The 18,800-nt window shown below is 40.4% G+C and overlaps 1 protein-coding gene across 2 annotated transcripts in view; it reads right to left on the bottom strand.

Moving 5' to 3' along the window:
• The window catches only part of AGAP3 (ArfGAP with GTPase domain, ankyrin repeat and PH domain 3), a 2,466,462-nt gene that overhangs the window by 255,041 nt on the left and 2,192,621 nt on the right, over positions 1 to 18,800 (bottom strand). For both annotated transcript variants that reach the window (XM_044067593.1, XM_044067592.1), the window contains exons 15-16: positions 11,808 to 11,898; positions 394 to 616 (exon numbers count right to left, since the gene is read on the bottom strand). In XM_044067593.1, coding sequence (XP_043923528.1) covers positions 394 to 616; positions 11,808 to 11,898 — 314 coding nt within the window. The remainder of the gene's footprint in view (positions 1 to 393; positions 617 to 11,807; positions 11,899 to 18,800) is intronic.

The raw sequence follows: 18,800 nt of genomic DNA, 5'->3' as shown, positions 1-18,800 counted from the left end.
CTAAACAAATGTCTCTGTACATCAGAAACTAGTAAACTGACAGGGCTCTTACCCCTTCTTAAGTTACTGTCATGTCTAATAAAAATCTATCTACATTAGTATCAGGACTGGCCTACAGAGAGGTCACAGGGCAGCCCTTGCCATTAGCAGAGTAACTATTATGACTGACAGATGGCTCTTTCACAATTCAAAATATGCATGCTGATGTATATTCACGTACAGAAAAACTGTCATGACGAGTACTGGGAAAAATGCATTTATAAAAGAGCCAGTAACATCTATCAAACTATCATGACACACAGCTGTATACTTGAGTTTTCACTGTTAGTATTTCATTTTAAATGTGAAAAAAGGATGCACAGTGTACTTTTACCAGCTAATTCACAGGCTTACCTACTGTTGTCCTGGGTAGGCTTTGCACATCCCTGCACATTTTCTTCCCAAACACTGTTGGCCACTGAATTCCCAATGGAAGTCATTACCATGATAAGTTCTACAGGCCAATCATCCAGGTCCAGTGACCGTACACGAGAAAGATGTGTGCCGAGGTTCCGATGGATTCCAGAACATTCTATACACATCAAAGAACCGAGGTTTAAACTTGCCCAATCAGGGTCTGAAAGAGGAAAAAAACGAGTAAACAAAGCAAACTGCCTAGTTAAAGTTTAAAAAAGAAAAACAAAACAAACCAAAACTATGAATATGCCCATGTAGTTGGTATCACACCATCTGCACATCTTTTTAAATGCTCCAAGTTAAACAACATTCGATACTTTTACAACAGTGTGAAAATCATTTAGTCCACACAAACACAGGAACTAGTAGGTCAAAAGGTACTTCTTTAAACTGGTAATAAAAATCACAACAAACTCTCTAAACAGCCTCTACTAATCGATTACTACATTTTGCATATTTCAAAACACTTACTAAGTGGAACTACATGAATTTCTACTTGGTGGAAAACTGCCTTCTCTAGAACGAGTTGATTAAAACTATAAATGAACACGTTTAAGGCTGACAACTCAGTTTGACAACATAAACTGATGTGCATGCTTCGCCCTGAGCTCCCATACTCATCCCTTTTGCTGGAGATTTTCCCAGCTCAAATAATTCACTTTTATTCATTTTCCATATCTCCCATGAAACCAGAGAGCTTGAGAGAAACAGCTATGACTCATTTCTATGACTCCACAGCACTTGGGAGAAACACGTATGACTCACCTCTATGACTTCAGAGCACTTGGGAGAAACAAATAAGACACTGGATAAAAGTCATTGTGAGACATTTATTCTGGTACATTAGTGCAGAGGATTAAAAATATTTGGTACTAATGAGTTTGGTTCTTTAGTCCTGGGTTTGATTCTGTTAGTCTCCATTTAGAAACCGTGCAAAAAATAGCAATATTTATCAGTCAAAGTGAACATTCACTTGGTCTGCAAGCAGAATACAGTAATTGTTTTAGAAGTATGTTTTTAGGAAACAAAGGAAAAAAATAGAAATGACGATGGTTCTTTTCTTCATTTTGAATGCTTACTACTGTTATTCAATGTCTATACAAGAATAGGACGAACACAGTAACTTCATAAGATGTAGCATGTGTTTTGGTACTCTTGATTTTAGAACGTTAAATTACCAAGTCTATACATGGAAACTTATTTTACAGTGTGCTTACAGTGAGGATGATTGTGTTGCATTATTAACCTGCAAAATAAAAGTCTTACATGAATGAAATTATTTCAGATTTTACTCAGGTTTCTAAACATGCTTTGAGAGGTGCGCTTGAATGTTCAGATACAGTCTTGAGAAATGCTGCTGCTTCTGTGTATTAAGACAGTAGGCTTGGGTACACAAGCAGAACTTCTCTGATGCTTTAACAGCCAAAATTTTGAATTGGTGCTTGGCCCACTTGTTACACAGATTCTCAAACAATGGGATGATAGAGAAAAATTAATGCACGGGAAATACAAGGGATCTTCCTTCAAAGGGCAGAACAAACAGAAATCCCAGCCAAACAAAAGTCAGGGGTCCAAAAGGAAATGCCAGGAGGAAAAATCTTTGAAACCAAACAAGACAGGTTCCTTTCCAAAAAAGGGTCAATCCCCTGCAAAGGGATGACTATGCCAAATCACAGAGCACCCCTACCCTCAGCTCTTCCTTCTCTTCCTCCTTCCCCCAGGCTCTCTCTGAGAATAATTAGAAGAGGGTTACACTTGGTAGTGGATAGAGAATCCTCATCCTTTCAGTGGAATTCCCTCACACCTACCAGACCAGACACAGCGGTTTCCTCCAGTGCATAGTGACATGGTAAAAAGCAGGCATCACAGAAGCAGTGTCTGTGATATACAAAGCCAAAGGATTTTACTCCAGAAACTTTTTGGTACCAAAAAAGGGGCACCCTGGTGACCCATCCTAGATTTGCCCTTTCCAAAAACCTATGTAAAGGTCCCAAAATTCAAAATGTTCACCTTACAGTTGGTCCTAGTGTAACTTCCAGACCACTGTTTCATGGTAACTCAGATCCCAATGACACTTCAGGAAAATGTTTGAGATTTGTTGTTTCTGGCTTACATTATCAGTTTTCTGCATTATACTTTGGGCTATCTACTGCACCTTGAGTGCTTGCAAAGTGTCTAACCCAAGGGTTGCTTACTGCAGAACCATAGGCATCAACATTTTTCCTTATTTGGTGAATTACTGATTTGTGGATATTCTGTATCCAGGTGCTTGGTGTCCTTAGACAAGGTCGCATCCCTCCTTTTCTACCTTTGCTTCAAATTAAACCCTCAGAATAATCCTGTCTCACACCTTCTCAATAAATTGTTTTCTTGCACTGTTGGACAAACACAGTAAAAAAAGACAAAGTTTTAAGTTATCAGGGCATTTTCTTGGATTTCTCTGTAATAGGCATGGTCTCAACAAGAAAGTTCCGCAAAATTCTAGGCCTCATGGCATCAGTGATCATCATGACAACACCAGCCAGACTACACATGACAAAAATTCAGTGGTATTTGAAGAATTATCGGACCCAGCACCTTCATCCATTGGATTTCCCGGTACTGGCACTGGGAATTGTGAAACAGGAACTGTAGTGGTGGCAGGATTAACTGTTTCTGAATCCAGGGCTTTCTTTTTCTCTTCAGATCCCTGTCCAATCTGTCCAGATGGGCTCTTTAGATTTTGTATGGGGAGCAGTATCCATGGGACATCCCAAAGCAAATAAACGTAAAAGAGTTGCTGGCAGTGATTCATGCCTTGAAAGTTCTTCACCACATACAGACTTCCGGTCCACTTCTAGTGATCACAGACAGCACTACTGTGATGTGGTACAAGGGGGTACACGGTCATACCCTCTTTGTTGGTTGCAATGACAGCCTGGGAGCTGGCTCTACAGCGTTTTCTGACTCTTCAGGCTTTGTACATTCCGTCAGAGCAAAAGATAGTGGCAAACAGACTAAGCTGATTCTGAATAGACCCTCACATTTGGAAACTCTATGTAGGTCTTCCAGGTCTTGATCCAGATGTGGAGAACACCTCAAGTACATCAGTTCATCTCCTTTCAAAACAGATCACTGATAAAATTCTGTTCAAGGCAACCATTATGCCATGTTTGGAAGACCAACACTCCATCATTCTCATAGTCGGGAATTTTCCTGTATGCATCATTTCTACCCTTTCCAATGATTCCCAGGCTACCTCTAAAGATTCAGAAAGAATTACCAAAGATCATTGTGGTAACCCCATTTTGGCCCAGGCAAATTTAGTTTTCCCTTTTAATGGAATTGACCAAGGACAATTACCACAAGCTTCCTCACACATTACAGCTGCTCACACAGCTTCAGATGCAAAGGGTACACCCCATCTTAGAGCAATTACAACTGACAGCCTCAGTGATTCTATTTTGATATATTTTATGCACTTGTGTCATGCAGATGTGCAGCAGGTATTTAAAGATACATGAAAACCTGTAACTAGAAAATCTTATGTTTACAACTCAAACAGTTTTTCTAGGTGGCAGTGGTGCCTAGTCAATAACAAGGGTCTCGAAAGGGTTTCAACCCCTCCTGTTTTTAAAAATTTGTGTGAGGTATTTAGAGATGGTTTGTCATATGCTTCTATCAAAGTGTATCTTGCAGACATCTCAGCTACCTGTCAATCTCCTATGTTGGCTCGCTTTGTGGTAAAACAGTTTATGAAAGAAGTTTTGTATGTGACCCCTCTGCACACCAAAAGCAAATTTCTTCTCTCTGGTATCTCAACTTTGCTCTTGAAAATTTAACCTAATCTCCTTTAGAACCTGCCTGTCAGGCTGATTTATGGTTAATTACATCGAAGATTGTTTTACTTATTGCTCTGACATCTGCAAAGCAAGTCTCTAAACTGCAAGATCTCATAGGGGCCAACCCTATCTGATTTTCTCAAAGACAGGGTTTGTGTTATGCACTAATCCATCATTTATGCCTAAAGTTGTTTCTGAATTTATTTTAATCAAACCGTCAATCTCTCTGTGTTCTATCCTGATAGAGAAACCACCAAAGAAACAATTCTACATACTGTACCTTGGATGCACACAGGCAGCTCAGGTACTGCCTTGGCTTAAGACCCTTTAGGAATGCTAAGAAGCTGTTTGTCTCCTATAGGGTAGCTACAAAAGGTCAACCTGAAAGGGACATCCTTTTGCCCTGAAGATCTGACCATTTTCCCTCTTTATCGGTGGGTGCAGAATTAGATGAAACCAAGGACTTTTTATATGAGCAGGCAGCTGGGGAGACTGCAGCTGGATCATCAGTTATATGAGAAAAGTGACCCGTCAAATCTGAGGAGACCCTATATTTTATTGAGCATTTTTAGGGACTGCTGGAAGTGCTACTGGTGTCCAGCAGGCAACTTTACAAATATCTTCCAAAGCAAGTAATGGGGGGAATAGCCACAAAATTGGGCATCTCATCCTCTGTGAAGTTATATATTCTGCCTAGCACTGAGGTAGTGCTAGACTTCTCTCAAACAAAAACATCACTAAATCTAGCAATCATCTGAGGATAAGTAACCACTTGCTTGGATTTAAGCACAGGTTCACCTTCCGAAGAATAGGACTGAATGGACTCAATGTAAACTAGGAAATCACGATTGTCCTCCTCAGATTCCTGCAAGAACAGAAAGTTCTCTAGCCAAACTAGCACTAGAACCATGTATGGGAAAACAACAGCCAGAATTAGCTTCTGCAGAGCACTCTTAGCCAAGGAAACCACATCAGCCTTATAAACAGCTAAAATCTGTCTATCAGCTGCATGAGGAAGCTTTTGTTTTTTTATGAACTTCATTACTAGATAAAATATCCGGGGACATAGTATGTCTGTCAAGGGGTCTCTTACACCTGACTACTGCCGCACTTAAAGGGTTTGGTTCTCCCATATCTGTGCCACGTACTAGAACAGCCCCAGAGTGGCCAGCAAAGCTACACTAGAGGGACATGAGGCATAAGGTAAGTGGACTGTGGGCTGAGCAGTGGTCTTGACAGAATCACTAACCAAAGGCTGAGGCATACAGTTAGTAATTTTGTTGGGGTCTGAGGCATATTTCTTTTTTGTTTTTGTTATTTTTAGGTGCAACTGGATTTGACGTGGCGGGATGGAGGGTGGGGTGGTACCATAGTTATAATCAAGGAAGTTGGGGGAGAGAACACAAGACAGAATAATAAACTGATAGGACTGGATAATATATCACAATAAGCACTTACAGTTTCTAATAACTGTGTCTCACACAATTAAACCCTGCCAAACTGTGCTAGTATAACAAAAACAATTTGAATGTGTTCAGAATAATTTTACAACAGACATAAGTTATATAAGTACACAAAGTCCAAACACCAAAGCAATCAATGTGCCAAACCAGAGTTAAAAATTAGCTCCACACATGTTGTCAAAGTTAAAGTGCAATAAAATAATGTTTAATTGCAATTCAAACTACAATTTCTTGCCACAGAGAATAAAATCTCTACAGTGAATTCAAATAACTAAATTCAAGGTAAAATCATGATCTGATGTTAAAAACACACAGAGCAGAGTCATACATATAGTAAATAATTTATAAATGCTGAAAGAATCCAAATTTTGTAATATTTTCCTGTCAACCAATAAAAATAAAGCAGAGTACCAACTGTAAAGACAGGGTTCTGACTGCCCGAGACTGCCCCTAGTGTCTAACAGCGAGTGCAACACACACACACACTGCACTTACAGGTTCATATGTTTATAGAGAAGTACCAGGCAAGCTGCACTTGAGGGCCATTTTAAGCCTTGCCAATATCCTTTTTGTGCTCGAATTCACCTATCCAATTTGATTAGAGACTGGCCTTGCCCATCGCATGGTCAATAATTATATATGTATGAGGATTAGAGTAGTGGTGGACAGGAGGGACAGAAACAAGTTGCAGGCTAGCATGGCAGAGAAATTGGATAGGTGTTACAGGAGAAAGACAAGTTGATGCTTAGAGGTAAAGTAAGGAGATATATGGAAAGATAGAAGTGAGAAGTGAATGTTTAGAGAAATGAAATTATAGACAAGGATTGGAAGGCAGGAGTAGAAGTGTATTTAAGTAAAGTGGGAAAGGTTAGTCTAGTTCTATGTGCTGCAAGCTCAGAGGGGACTGGATGATAGTACAGTATAATGAGAATAAATTATATCATACCATACCATACATATTTTGAGGGGATGGGATAAAGCATTTAGGAGCTGCATCTGTCCATTAGCAGTAGTTAGGCCACTGTTCGCAGAAGTTCCCAAGTCCCAAACAACTAGGTCAAATCTCAGGGGCATATTGTTAATGTGGTAGTACCCTGGGATAGATAAATGACTTCCCAAAGAATACAATAATGCATTTTTGTTATTTAGTTTCAGCCCATGATCTTGGCACCAATTATTTATTGCAGACAAACCTTCCTGCAGGATGTCAAGGTCATATGCAGATTCAATGACTGCTCCTAGCTTGCAGTCAGAGCCCTCTGATTTTGATTTTACTTCAGAAAGTAAATACCAAACAGGAGAGGTCCCAGCACAGACCCCAGGGGATTCCACTAGTGACTGGTCTCTTTGTGAAGGTAATGTCTCCTATTCTGATTTCATATGTCCCATCTATGAGCCAGCCGGCAATCCAGTAGGTGACATAGGGATTTATTCCCAATTTATTTACAGGTGACATAGGGATTTATTCCCAATTTATTTACCGTTTCTATTATGCTTGAGTGAGGAATTTTGTCAAATGCTTTGGTCAGGTTCATGTATGTGGTGTGAGTTGTTTTGCCTTCATCTAATGTTTTGATGACCTTTTCAAAAAATCCACCAGGTTGGGTACCTACCCTTGCCAAATCCAAACTGAGAAGATCCACTGTTTGCAGGTGCCCTATGTCCTGATTGATTAGTTCCATGATACATTTGTCCATGGCATTGTATATGAGGTTGTAATTGTCTCAGTCCATGGAAGAAACTCCCTTATGCAGTGGAATGACTGTAGTGGTTCTCCATTCACTTGGTACAAAACCTGTATGGAGGCTGATATTGGGCAGTATTGTTGGGTACAACTAAACTGCGCTTCATGTTACTTAAGATGCATCCAGGAATATTGTTAGGACCCATCAATGCAATATTTTTAGCTTTTGGTAGCATTTTATGGGCTTGGTCTTGTGTGATAGCTGGAGGAAAGCTAGTTTCAGCCATATCTTGAGGCACAGACGAATTAGAGCTAAATTTATCAGTAAGTAGTTTCAGTATATTTTCAGCCTCAGTGTAGGTAACATCACTAACAGTTAGCTCAGGACATTGCTGCATTGTGCTTTTGAGATTACAAATATAACTAAATAATGTCTTTGGGTTAGATAGCTATTTCAGCCTCAAACTTGTCTTTTGCAGACTTTATTAAACTACTGAGTTGTTTATTTCAAAGAAAAGTTCTCTACTATTCTGGGAATTACTCTTCTTACTTTTGGTCAAAATTATTTTCCTTTTATTATAAAGTTTGTTGATATTATGGTTCCACCATGTGGGTTTGTTTCTGCTTTGCCCTGCACTGGTTCCTATGGGGTACAGCTGCATCTATGCAGCTGTTTACATGCTGGTATAGTGTGGTGGTGTAAGTTTCTGCATAGTCAGTGGAGTTAACTGGGTTTGGTGGAGATATGAAGCTTGCCAATGCATCATGTAGGAGTAGGTAGCTCTGACAGAAATACTGAAGGTTTCCTCAGAGACAGTAAAAACAAGCATTTAGCAAAGATAGAAGCCAAATAAACACTGCTTCAAGTAGAAATTCCCACCGGAATTTCTGTAAACAATGACAAAAATAAAATATTAAAACAAATATTTTATCATAAAAACTGAAGGAGAATAATACATCTAATAATAAAATGAGAGGAATGGGGTTTCCAAATGGGGCTTATCTGAGCAGTAAGCTGGAAAAATCAGCACAGGATCCTGCGAAGAGTCAGAAGTCTTTCTTCTCCAGATGGCAAAAAACTCACTTCCATTTACAGCTAAACTCAGCCAATCAGCTGTCACAGAAAGACAGAGGGAGGGGAGTCAGAGCTTTTAATAGCTGACCAGTACTGGGTTACCTTGGCAGATAACCCAAAATGCCACAGAGGCAGTGGAAATGACAAACATGTTCTTTTTCATAGTGAAGCCTGTATCTAAAGGAACGGCATCCAGATCCAAGGATGTAACTGATCCCCTGTACTCAACACTCATTAGGCCGGTCAATGAGTATAATATGCCCTTTTGTTTATACCTGCCCAAGCACTTGTCACAACTGGAATGACTACAATGGTTCCTCATTGAAATAAAAACAAGAGTCTAAAACATAAAAACAATGCAGACTGACTCAAAGACTTGTCTTTCTTCTCAGTATCATATAGATTACTGATATGTAACCTCTGCCTTGTATATACGGCCTCAATAGGCCCAGTTCTGACAAACCTATCACACAATCGCAAATCCAATGGTATCATACACACTGGCTCAAAGGACCTAATTTTTTTTTTTTGCAAAATGAATAGGTCATAATGGAGGGATAAGTATGCATTTCAAGGAATACCACTCCTACTGAATCGTCTTCCAGTCCACATAAAACAAAATACTCTCCTTACTCTATTCAAATGTAATTTGGAGTTTAGGGAGTTTCCTGCTTACTTTCTTGATTTGGTTATTAGTAGTTAGTGGTGGTCTGTGCTTTGCATGCGCACAGACCAATTACATTCAGTTTAGTGACTAAGTATACCTTGGATGTCTAATGGTGAGCAAATGAATGAATGAATAGCCACAGTAATGTATTTCAGCTTGTTGCTGCTGAGCACATACACTGAAACCGAGTTCAGTTCCCCCTACATGCACTGTCACACATGCCCACCAATTACAGACACTTTGACTGTGTACACCTGAGATGTCTGATTGCAATGATATAAATGAATGAATGACTGTGAATAAAGAATGGCCACCACCTTAATGTATTTCAGCTCATTGTTGTCAGATTTGCATAAATACACAGACACACAATATTAACTGTATAAAACAGAAAATACATATATACACATACAAACAAAATGTTAACTATATAAAAGAAAAAAAATACATGCATACTGTCCTGCAGTCTGGCTGACAGTGGCACTAACACTGTTAAGCAGAACACCTATAATGTCCTCAACACAAAAGATTACATCACATAGCACACTAGAGTAGTATTTAATAAAAAAAAAAACATTTAACTAAGACTACATATCCATGCGCATACTATAAGAGTACATCCACAAAAGTCCTTTCACTTTTCATTCTGGCTGCCTCACATACCGGTCACATGAGTCAGTTTGTGCCAATGGTAAATAGTTGCTTACTGCTTTGTATAACAAAGCACAACCAACCCCACTGAAGTGCTATTTTTAGACCCCCAGAAACAGCAGGAGGACATGTATTTTTTTTTTTTTTTACTTTTGGGAAAATACATAATCCACACACATTTTTAAACATAGTATATCTACTGAACTCCAAAGTCTAGTAAAATTTGCTCCTTCACTACACTTGCTCCATTCCATGACAATGCTGTTACTTTGCTGTTCCATTACAACACATAGATGCTAAAATACAAGCTACTTAACCTGAAGTACTATTTCACACTTAGCTATCACCCCACCTTCCTGTGGCATGTCACTTTGTCCATCCTACCCCTCAAAACTCACCCTCTCCACTTTTTCATGGAAGGTATAGGATGACAGCACAAATGTCCCTCTTCTAGATCTCTGTCTCTCAAATAACTTGCTTTACAATATGCAGACCCAAGACCTCATCTCACTTCTCCACCTTTTTGTAACCATTAAACATTGCAAAATAATGCAACTTGGAAATGCTAGTCATTCACAAATGGATAACCTGACTATACTGACAGTCTCTTACCTTTATGTTAACCTCATTAACCCTATAAAACAAGCACAGGAATTGAGGGCAAGCCTATTGCTGCAATGTTTTTACTGTTTTCTGCCCTGACTTCTGTTTAAAGTAATCAGAATGTTATTTTCTATATTACATTTTAACTGCTTATATTCTACCATAAGTTTGCACTTTTGCTACCTTCATTCTAGAAGTGTACCTTTTTGTTTCATATATTTTGTTTCTTGTCCTCTGTGTTTTTGCTACTGTTTTGATGACTAAAAATGTTCTGTATCACTACAATCCTATGGTCAGCAAATGATTAAATACATAAAACATCTGGAACATTGGCATTTATCCTAACACTACCATAAAATGCAAACATATCAATTAGTTTAGTATGTCTACTTACCTTCTGAAGCAAATATTAAGGCCATAGTTGTAACTATGTACTATGTATTTCTGGGGTCAAACAATGAGTCTGGCAAGATGAAAAGTATCCTTCCCTGGTCTTTTGTATTGCAAATGTATATACTACATAATGATATATTTAGTTTTTTTTTTTCTTCTACTGATAAACACTGATACATACTGTATTGTCAGGAACTTTTTTTTTATTAAGGCAAGACATTATAGCCCTCAAACAAGGTGCCACCCTTTATTACATAGCCTTAGCAAAAAATAAAAAAATAAAAAAGTACCACTGCCATGAGTTCTCTCCAATTAATGTATAAAACATGAGAAAGCAAAACTGCAACTACTCATGTTGTATGTTTCTAACAAAATGAACAGATATGAAATTCCTTCATTAGTATGTTGGATCTGATAGGTGCTCGGCAGCTAATGTAAAGACAATGCCGAAGTACTTTCTCTGCTTGAATTACTAATGTGTTAGATAATTCATATATTTGAAACAAAGTATCTTTATCTTTTTAGTCTGATACAGCAAACCTTAACAGTCTAATAAAACTAGCTTATCTGTACATGTCGGGTACATTTTCATAGGTGAAAATCAAGATTAAGGGCCAACAGCCATCTTGGTAACAGAATATAAGGTGAAAGGGGCAAATGAAGTTCCCCAAAAAGCTTGTTAACTTAAAAAAAAAATCAACATAGGTGAGGTGAGAAAGTTTCAGCACTGGACATGGGTGTTTTTGCTATCACTGTCAAGAAGGCAGGCAAGCCAGATATTAAAACTGTGAAATACTGTCTCTAATACTGGAAGGACAAATTAAAACTTCAGGTTCCACTATGAAAAAATGCGCTTGGCTGCATAAATCTTGACAATGTTACATTACTCTTGTCTTAACAACATCAGTTATATAAAGTTCAAACAAGGTATGTATATGTCTCTAATAAGTGTTGATAACAAGCCAAAATACAGAAATGTGGAACATCTACTTACTCTGCACGTCGCAATCCACACAGAAGCCATTCCCTCTCACATTTCGGATAGACTGGATCGCAAGTGCATCACTCTGGCTGCCCAGGCGGGACTGAAATACAAATTACAACAGAATCTTTTCTCATTAGGAGGTAATCGGGGGTAACAGCAAGAGCAGGCAGCTTGCATCTGATTAGAAGAATATTAAAATGAAACTCTTGCCTAGCTATCTGACATGGCCTGCGTTTTATTCTGACGCCTGTCACCTTTAATAACGTTGACTACCTAACACACTACAACATGCCTGTCCTGTGTTCAGTGTTTCACTTGGTAAGTGGAAGACAGCAGATGTTGAATGAAGATAATAGAAATTTTTTCAGGCTCTATGCTCCCCCTCCCCCTTCCTAATACTAAGCAGTAAGAAATGCTCCAAATGAACCAGTGAAATTCCAGTCATTATTATAGGGCTGTAATTTTTAAGGAAACAAAGGCTAAGTAAGCAGTATTAAGAACAGCATGTGTGCTACATGCTGCCCAACAATGACAGACATCCATGTGGTTAGACAGAGTACCTTGGCTACCCTGTGTCCATGTGATCTGTGCTGATGTTTCATTTGGGCTGCAAGTAATAACCACAGACAATTTTACAAAAGCAACATAATCACTGCAAATACTTGATCAGAGTTCAAGTACCAGAATGTAATTTGTGATAATCACAGTACAATGCAGATATGGAGTAATGTACTCAATGCAGAAAACAGAACTGGGCATTTGAGATATCTGAACTAATAATGGTTTACAGTACAGAAACCAACTATGAATCCCTGCCACCTGCAAAGCAATACAGTTTGCACTAGTATTAGCAAATAAAGTGTAGGAAACAGAAATGGAGCTGTTGCTAACCACAGCACAAAGGAGGTTGGTAGCAGCCCAGGCAGAAAGGAAAATGTGCTACCCACTACTTAATGGAAAACTGTTTTAGCAATGGAAACGGTGAACAGGCACTACACCAGGAACTGTGCAGCCTACAATAATGGTGCTTTCTCATGGTGCTAGGTTCAAGCCACCAAAAACACAAACAGATCTATGCTACTACAGTAAAAAAAGAAATTAAACAGTGGTAGTGTGTGGAAAAAAGCTAACTGATGACTAATCTATGACAACAGTGACAGCATGCTGTACCTTTGGGCTTGTTGGGATAGAACCATTAATAAAATGTAATTAGAGAGTATCGCTGGCACTATGACAGTCACAGGGCTCGAGATGGCACCAACATACAGCCCAACAGAATAATTATGTATCAGGACCAGAAATCAGAAATTAAGCAGATATAAAAACATGACTTCCTGGTATTAACAGAGAAAGGCTAGTATTTACCCGCAGTCCACAGGAAGTGCACTCCTATAGCATGGGGTTACCAGGCCACATAGTAGTAGCAGTGAAATCTGACAAGTACAAGACTTATGCAAAGATCATATCAGACTCTTACAAATATCAGATTCAAATGACAAGAAGGCAAAAGCATAAACCTAAGGTCTTATGAGGTTGCTATGGAGGGAGGCTGGTGCATGAACAGTAAGCTAGTAAGAACTCACATTAGTTTAATGTGCTATGTTCTGGTACTAGAACAACTATATAATGACATTTGCAATGCAGTGAGTTAAAGAGGCAAGAATTAGTAACAGAAACACACCAGAGGGAAAAGATACATTATAAACAAGCCATGCAGTTTAGATATGTTTAGTTAAGAAGTGAGGGCTACAGACACCATACTACCCAATAACACTGCTATACCTGGATGTGTCACAGAACAATTAGGACTTTTACTACAAACAAGGCATGTATAACAGCTACACAGTACCCACTGGGTAAGCATATTCTGTTAATACTCCTAGACTGGCTCATAACACTATTTTTTGTTTTGCTCATTGTGCTGTACAGTAATGCACATCCTGTCATGCTTTCTTGATAATTAGGAATAGACTCTTATTATATCAGTAGCCAGTACCATACTGGCAATATGGCAGAAAGTACAGTTGTGTACACTTACCATAAATGTAGATGTTCGAGTGTATTCACTGTTGCAGTCCTAACATATGGGTTATCTGGCTCCCGGTAGCCCTCAGCCAGCCCAAATACCAGAGTCCTTGGTATATGACGTTGGCTGCCGTCGGTTGTAAAACTGATGTCAGAACGTCAGGTATAAAGGAAGGCAGCCAATGCCATTTCCTCAGTTTTTCTTCTCTTAACTGTCAGGAGCCCCCAAAAGAAGGCTAACCCAGGAAGGAAACACCCTGGAAACATGCCATCCAAAAAATAAAAATAATTAGTCTGTGCCTTAGGAAAAGAGGTGGAATGGAGGGTGGAAAACCAGGACTGCAACAGTAAATACACTCAAACATCTACATTTATGGTAAATGTACACAACTGTACTATGTTCTTCGTGTTTCACTGTTGCAGTCCTAACATATGGGTTGATTCCCAAAGCCCAGGAAAAGGACAAAGGGGGGAAGATGAAACACAGATTAAGGGTTGGTAAGAAGGCCCTGCAAAACTGCAGAGGCAAAACCAGCCCTGGATTTAGAAAAAAAGGTAGACAAATACCGGATCCCCTTTGAATGACACCAGAAGCTTAGCCAATTGTTGAAGTCAATCATTTTGTCCTTATGCTGTGGTATCATTCTGGGCGAAGGCAGGATGCTACTCAGGGCTAGGGTCATACCTGCCTGGGTCACATGATCCAAGAGCTCTTCCATGTCTCTTTTCATGTAGTCCAGGGAGGTACGTCTCAAGTAATTTACTCCAGCATGGACAATGACAGAGTCGTATTTGTACTTGTTGTGGAGTGACTTGAGTGCATGCGTTATGTGGCGGATCCTAGCACCCGACAGGCAGCTGACTGTAATTTTCTCCTTGTTCAGCCTGGTGAGTGGGACATCAGTGTGCCTGACTATAGAGTCACCTATGACTAAAGTGTTGGGTACATTGTCTTGCCTAAGGGCTGTTGTTGGGTGGCACACTGGTGTTGTGAGCTATGTGTCACTTTGGTTGTGACTGGTGTTTGTTTGCGTTTCGGCTTCGGAGGTCCTTGTTGCTTGGGCAGGTTAATGTTAAGGGCCTCCGCATATGTGGGTTTAGTGTTGCTATGTGTCATGGATCATTTTTAAGTTGTTTCATGTTTTGTTTTTACAGAATTAAAGATATTCATGTACTTTATTGGTTTTGATATGTTATGTTTTTTTATCTGTCATTATTAGTCAATGCTATATGAATTTTTTGAAAAATTTCCACTGTCCTTAATTTTCATGTACAGTACCTAATTTTTTTTTGGTCCTTTTTGGAACTCCTCCATATGAGAACTATAAAAGAGCTCTGCTCACAGGATTTTCATCATTTATTAAAATGCAGCACATACAAGGCAACTGTCTTCAAACAGGTTAGTAAGAGGGAGTGCTTTACAGAATTAAACTCTATGAGGATGTCTTTGATGAGTACTGCCACAACGAGAACATTACCCATACTGGAGATGACTGGGAAGCCGAAGAAGAAGTTATGTACTCACCATAATGCTCCATGTGAGTTGTTCCATCTCGTCATCATTCTTCACTGATGGGTTCAGAGCCGATCCCTCTGCTCCGACACGGCCATTAGCAAAGCTCAAGGTTTACCAGTAGCTCGAGAACAAGCCCCTTATCCCATGATGCACTGCTGGAATTACCTCAGATCTTGTTTGCTGCATGAACTACTCTCCCAAGAGAGAGAGAGAAGGATTGAATAACCAGGACGAGATCAGCCTCTAGGTCAACTATCAGCCAGGTGGGGGATGGAGGGAGGGACGCAAGAATGAAGGCGAGATGGAACAACTTATATGGAACGTTATGGTGAGTACATAACTTCTTAATGTGAAGTTGTTCAATCTCGCCGTTCATTCTTCACTGATGGGTAGCGTCCCTAGCACCCTGAATCTCGGATGGCTCATGGGAGTACATTCTTCAGGACCATAGCCCCAAAGAAGCCCTGTCCCTGGAGGCCTTATCAGCTTTGTAATGAGTGATAAATGTATGAGGTTTAGACCAAGTGGCTGCAGCACAAATGTTATCAAGGGGTAATTTGGCTTGAAATGCAGATGCAGAAACTGCTCTCGTAGAATGAGCTTTAATCGTATGCAGTAAGGGCAAATTAGCAGCTGAATAAACAAAAGTGATACAATCAGATAGCCATTTTGAAAGCTTTGTTTTAGCCACTGGTCTACCTTTTCTGGCTTCAGAGAAAGACACAAAGAGCTGGTCTGATTTTCTAACATCTTTTGTTCTGTCCAAATAATATCTGAGCTGTCTGTGAACGTCAAGTTTGTGCAGCATGTACTCTAATTTGTTGGAATGGTTAGGAAAGAAGACTGGCAACTCAATGACTTGGTTGACATTGGATTCAGAACAAACTTTGGGCAAAAAAGAGGGGTTTGTCCTAAGAGATATTCTATCAGCATGAAAAATCAAATGAGGAGGGCTGACAGATAAAGCTTGAAGCTTTGACACTCTGTGGGCAGAAGTAATAGCCACCAAAAATATGGTTTTCCATGATAAAAAATTTGAGATCACAAGATGATGCTGGTTCAAATGGGGGAAGAATCAGGCGAGACAGCATAAAGTTTAGATTCCAAGGAGAATAAGGAGTTTTCACTGGAGGCCTCATGTGGAAGGTCCCTTTGAGAAAGGCCTTGGACAACTTGTGGGACATTATGTTTAGCCCGTCCACTCTGAGATGAAAGTTAGATATAGCAGCCAACTGGACCCGAAATGTAGCAGCTGCAGCTCCTTCATTAAAAATCATAGTCAATAATTCTAAAATGGACGGCAAGGGGGCTTGATAAGGATCAATGTTCTGCTTAGAAGCCCATATGGAAAATCTCTTCCACTTACTAAGATAAAGTCTCCTGGTGGACGGCTTATGAGATGACAAGAGGATCTGTCTTGTCTCATCAGAGAGACCATGAAGCCTGGCTATGATGGGAACTGGAGCAGCCAAGCTGTGAGCTTCAGTGACTGCAATGAAGGATGGATGGTCCCCCGAAGGATGTGTCAGAAGGTCTGGAACTGGGTCCAGAATCGATGGATCCTCCAATAGATGATGATGAAGGAATGAGAACCAAATCTGCCGAGGCCAATGTGGGGCTATGAGGATGATAGTCCTTCCCAGCAACATTGCTTTCTGTAGAAGTCTGGGTATAAGAGAGATTGGAGGGAATGCATAGAGGAGACCTGGGGGACAATCGTGTACGAGTACATCTCTCGGGGGTTGCCCCGGAGGGGGAAATCAGGGCAAAGTAGCTTCTGCATTTCGTGTTGACGTGACTGGCAAAAAGATTGCAGCAAGACAGGCCCCATTTGCGGAAAATCCTGTCCGCAATCTGTTGTTTGAGGGACCACTTGTGTGGCAACAGAATTGCCCTGCTCAGCTTGTCTGCTATCATGTTGCATCTCCCCGGGATGTGCGTTGCCAACAGAAAGCGCTGGGAGGAGACAGCCCACTGCCAAACTCTGAGGGCTTCTCGGCAAAGGGGCTAAGACTTGGTCCCGCCTTGCTTGTTCAAACACCAGACTACCGACATGTTGTCTGTCTGAACTGCAATTGTCCCTAGAGGAAGAGAGTCCTGAAAGTACTGCAACACCAGAAGTACTGCTCTAATCTCCAGGACATTGATATGCAGGTGTGATTCCTGATCTGTCCATGTGCCTTAGGCGGTCATTCCCTGAAAATGCCCCCCCACCCTATCAGGGAAGCGAACATGGTCACAGTGGCTACTGGAGGGGGTAGAATAAAGGGACGTCCTATGGTTACATGAATAGACGTCAACCACCACTGTAGATCTCTCTTGCAAGAGTTTGTAATCAAAACCATATGACTCATTGGAAGTTCCTGATAGGACCATTGGGTGAAAAGCAGCCACTGAAGAATCCGCATATGCATCCTTGCTAAAAGTATGGCCAAGATCGCTGCAGCCATCAAACACAATACTTTTAAGACTTCTGTGGCTGGTGCTCTATCCTTTGACACTAGTGACTTGGCATACTGGCGAAGGAGAAAAACCCTCTTGGTTGGTAGTCGCAGAGTGGTGGTTGAAGTGTCTAACTCTGCCCCTATAAAGACAATATGCTGTGATGGCGACAAGGCCGATTTTTCTGAGTTGACTGTAATGCCTAAGTGATGGCAGAGTGTCAGAGTGTATTCTCTTGCTTGAATAAGTTGATGCCTGGTGGTGGAGGTAAGGAGCCAATCATCTGGATACGGAAACACCTGGACTCCTAGATGCCTCAGATGAGCCGTGACCACTGCCATGCATTTGGTAAATACTCTGGGGGCTGTAGTGAGATCAAAGGGCAGGGCTCTAAACTGATAATGATTGGCTTCAAGCTGGAAACACAAATGATCTCTGGATGGCCTGGCCATTTTTATGTGGTAGTATGCATCCTTGAGATCTATCGAGCACATCCAATTGTCTTTCCCTAAAAAGGGAAGTATCGACTGAAGAGTGACCATTCGGAACTTCTCTTTCTTTACAAATTGGTTGAGTCTGATGAGGTCCAAAATAGGTCTCCAGTCCCCAGTCTTCTTTGGAACCAAAAAGAATCTTGAGTAAGTTCCAAATCCTATTTGGTCTGCTGGGACTGTCTGGATGACTCTTTTTTTCTAGCAACGTGCAGACCTCTATAGTTGCTTGTTTCCTGTAACTGGGTGGAACGTCAGGGATTCTTCTTGGGGGCACAGGTTGGGTGAAGAATGGTATGAAATATCCTCTGGAAATAATGCTTTGTACCCAGCTGTCATTTGTTATATCTTGCCAGGCATCTGAGTATAAAGACAAGCAACTCCCGACTGCATCCAGAGCAGAACAGTCAGGTCTCCCTTCAGGAGCACAGATAGGGTTGACCAGAGAAGTGATCTCTGTCACCCTGGTGTTGCAGACCTCCAATGCCACGAGGGCGGCATCTTCCATTGTTATCACCTCCTCTGCCC

The sequence above is a fragment of the Protopterus annectens genome, chromosome 3.part1 (assembly GCF_019279795.1).
Source record: "Protopterus annectens isolate FY-2018-M chromosome 3.part1, PAN1.0, whole genome shotgun sequence".
Taxonomy (NCBI): Eukaryota; Metazoa; Chordata; order Ceratodontiformes; family Protopteridae; genus Protopterus; species Protopterus annectens.
This window is presented reverse-complemented; position numbering and strand designations above follow the sequence as displayed.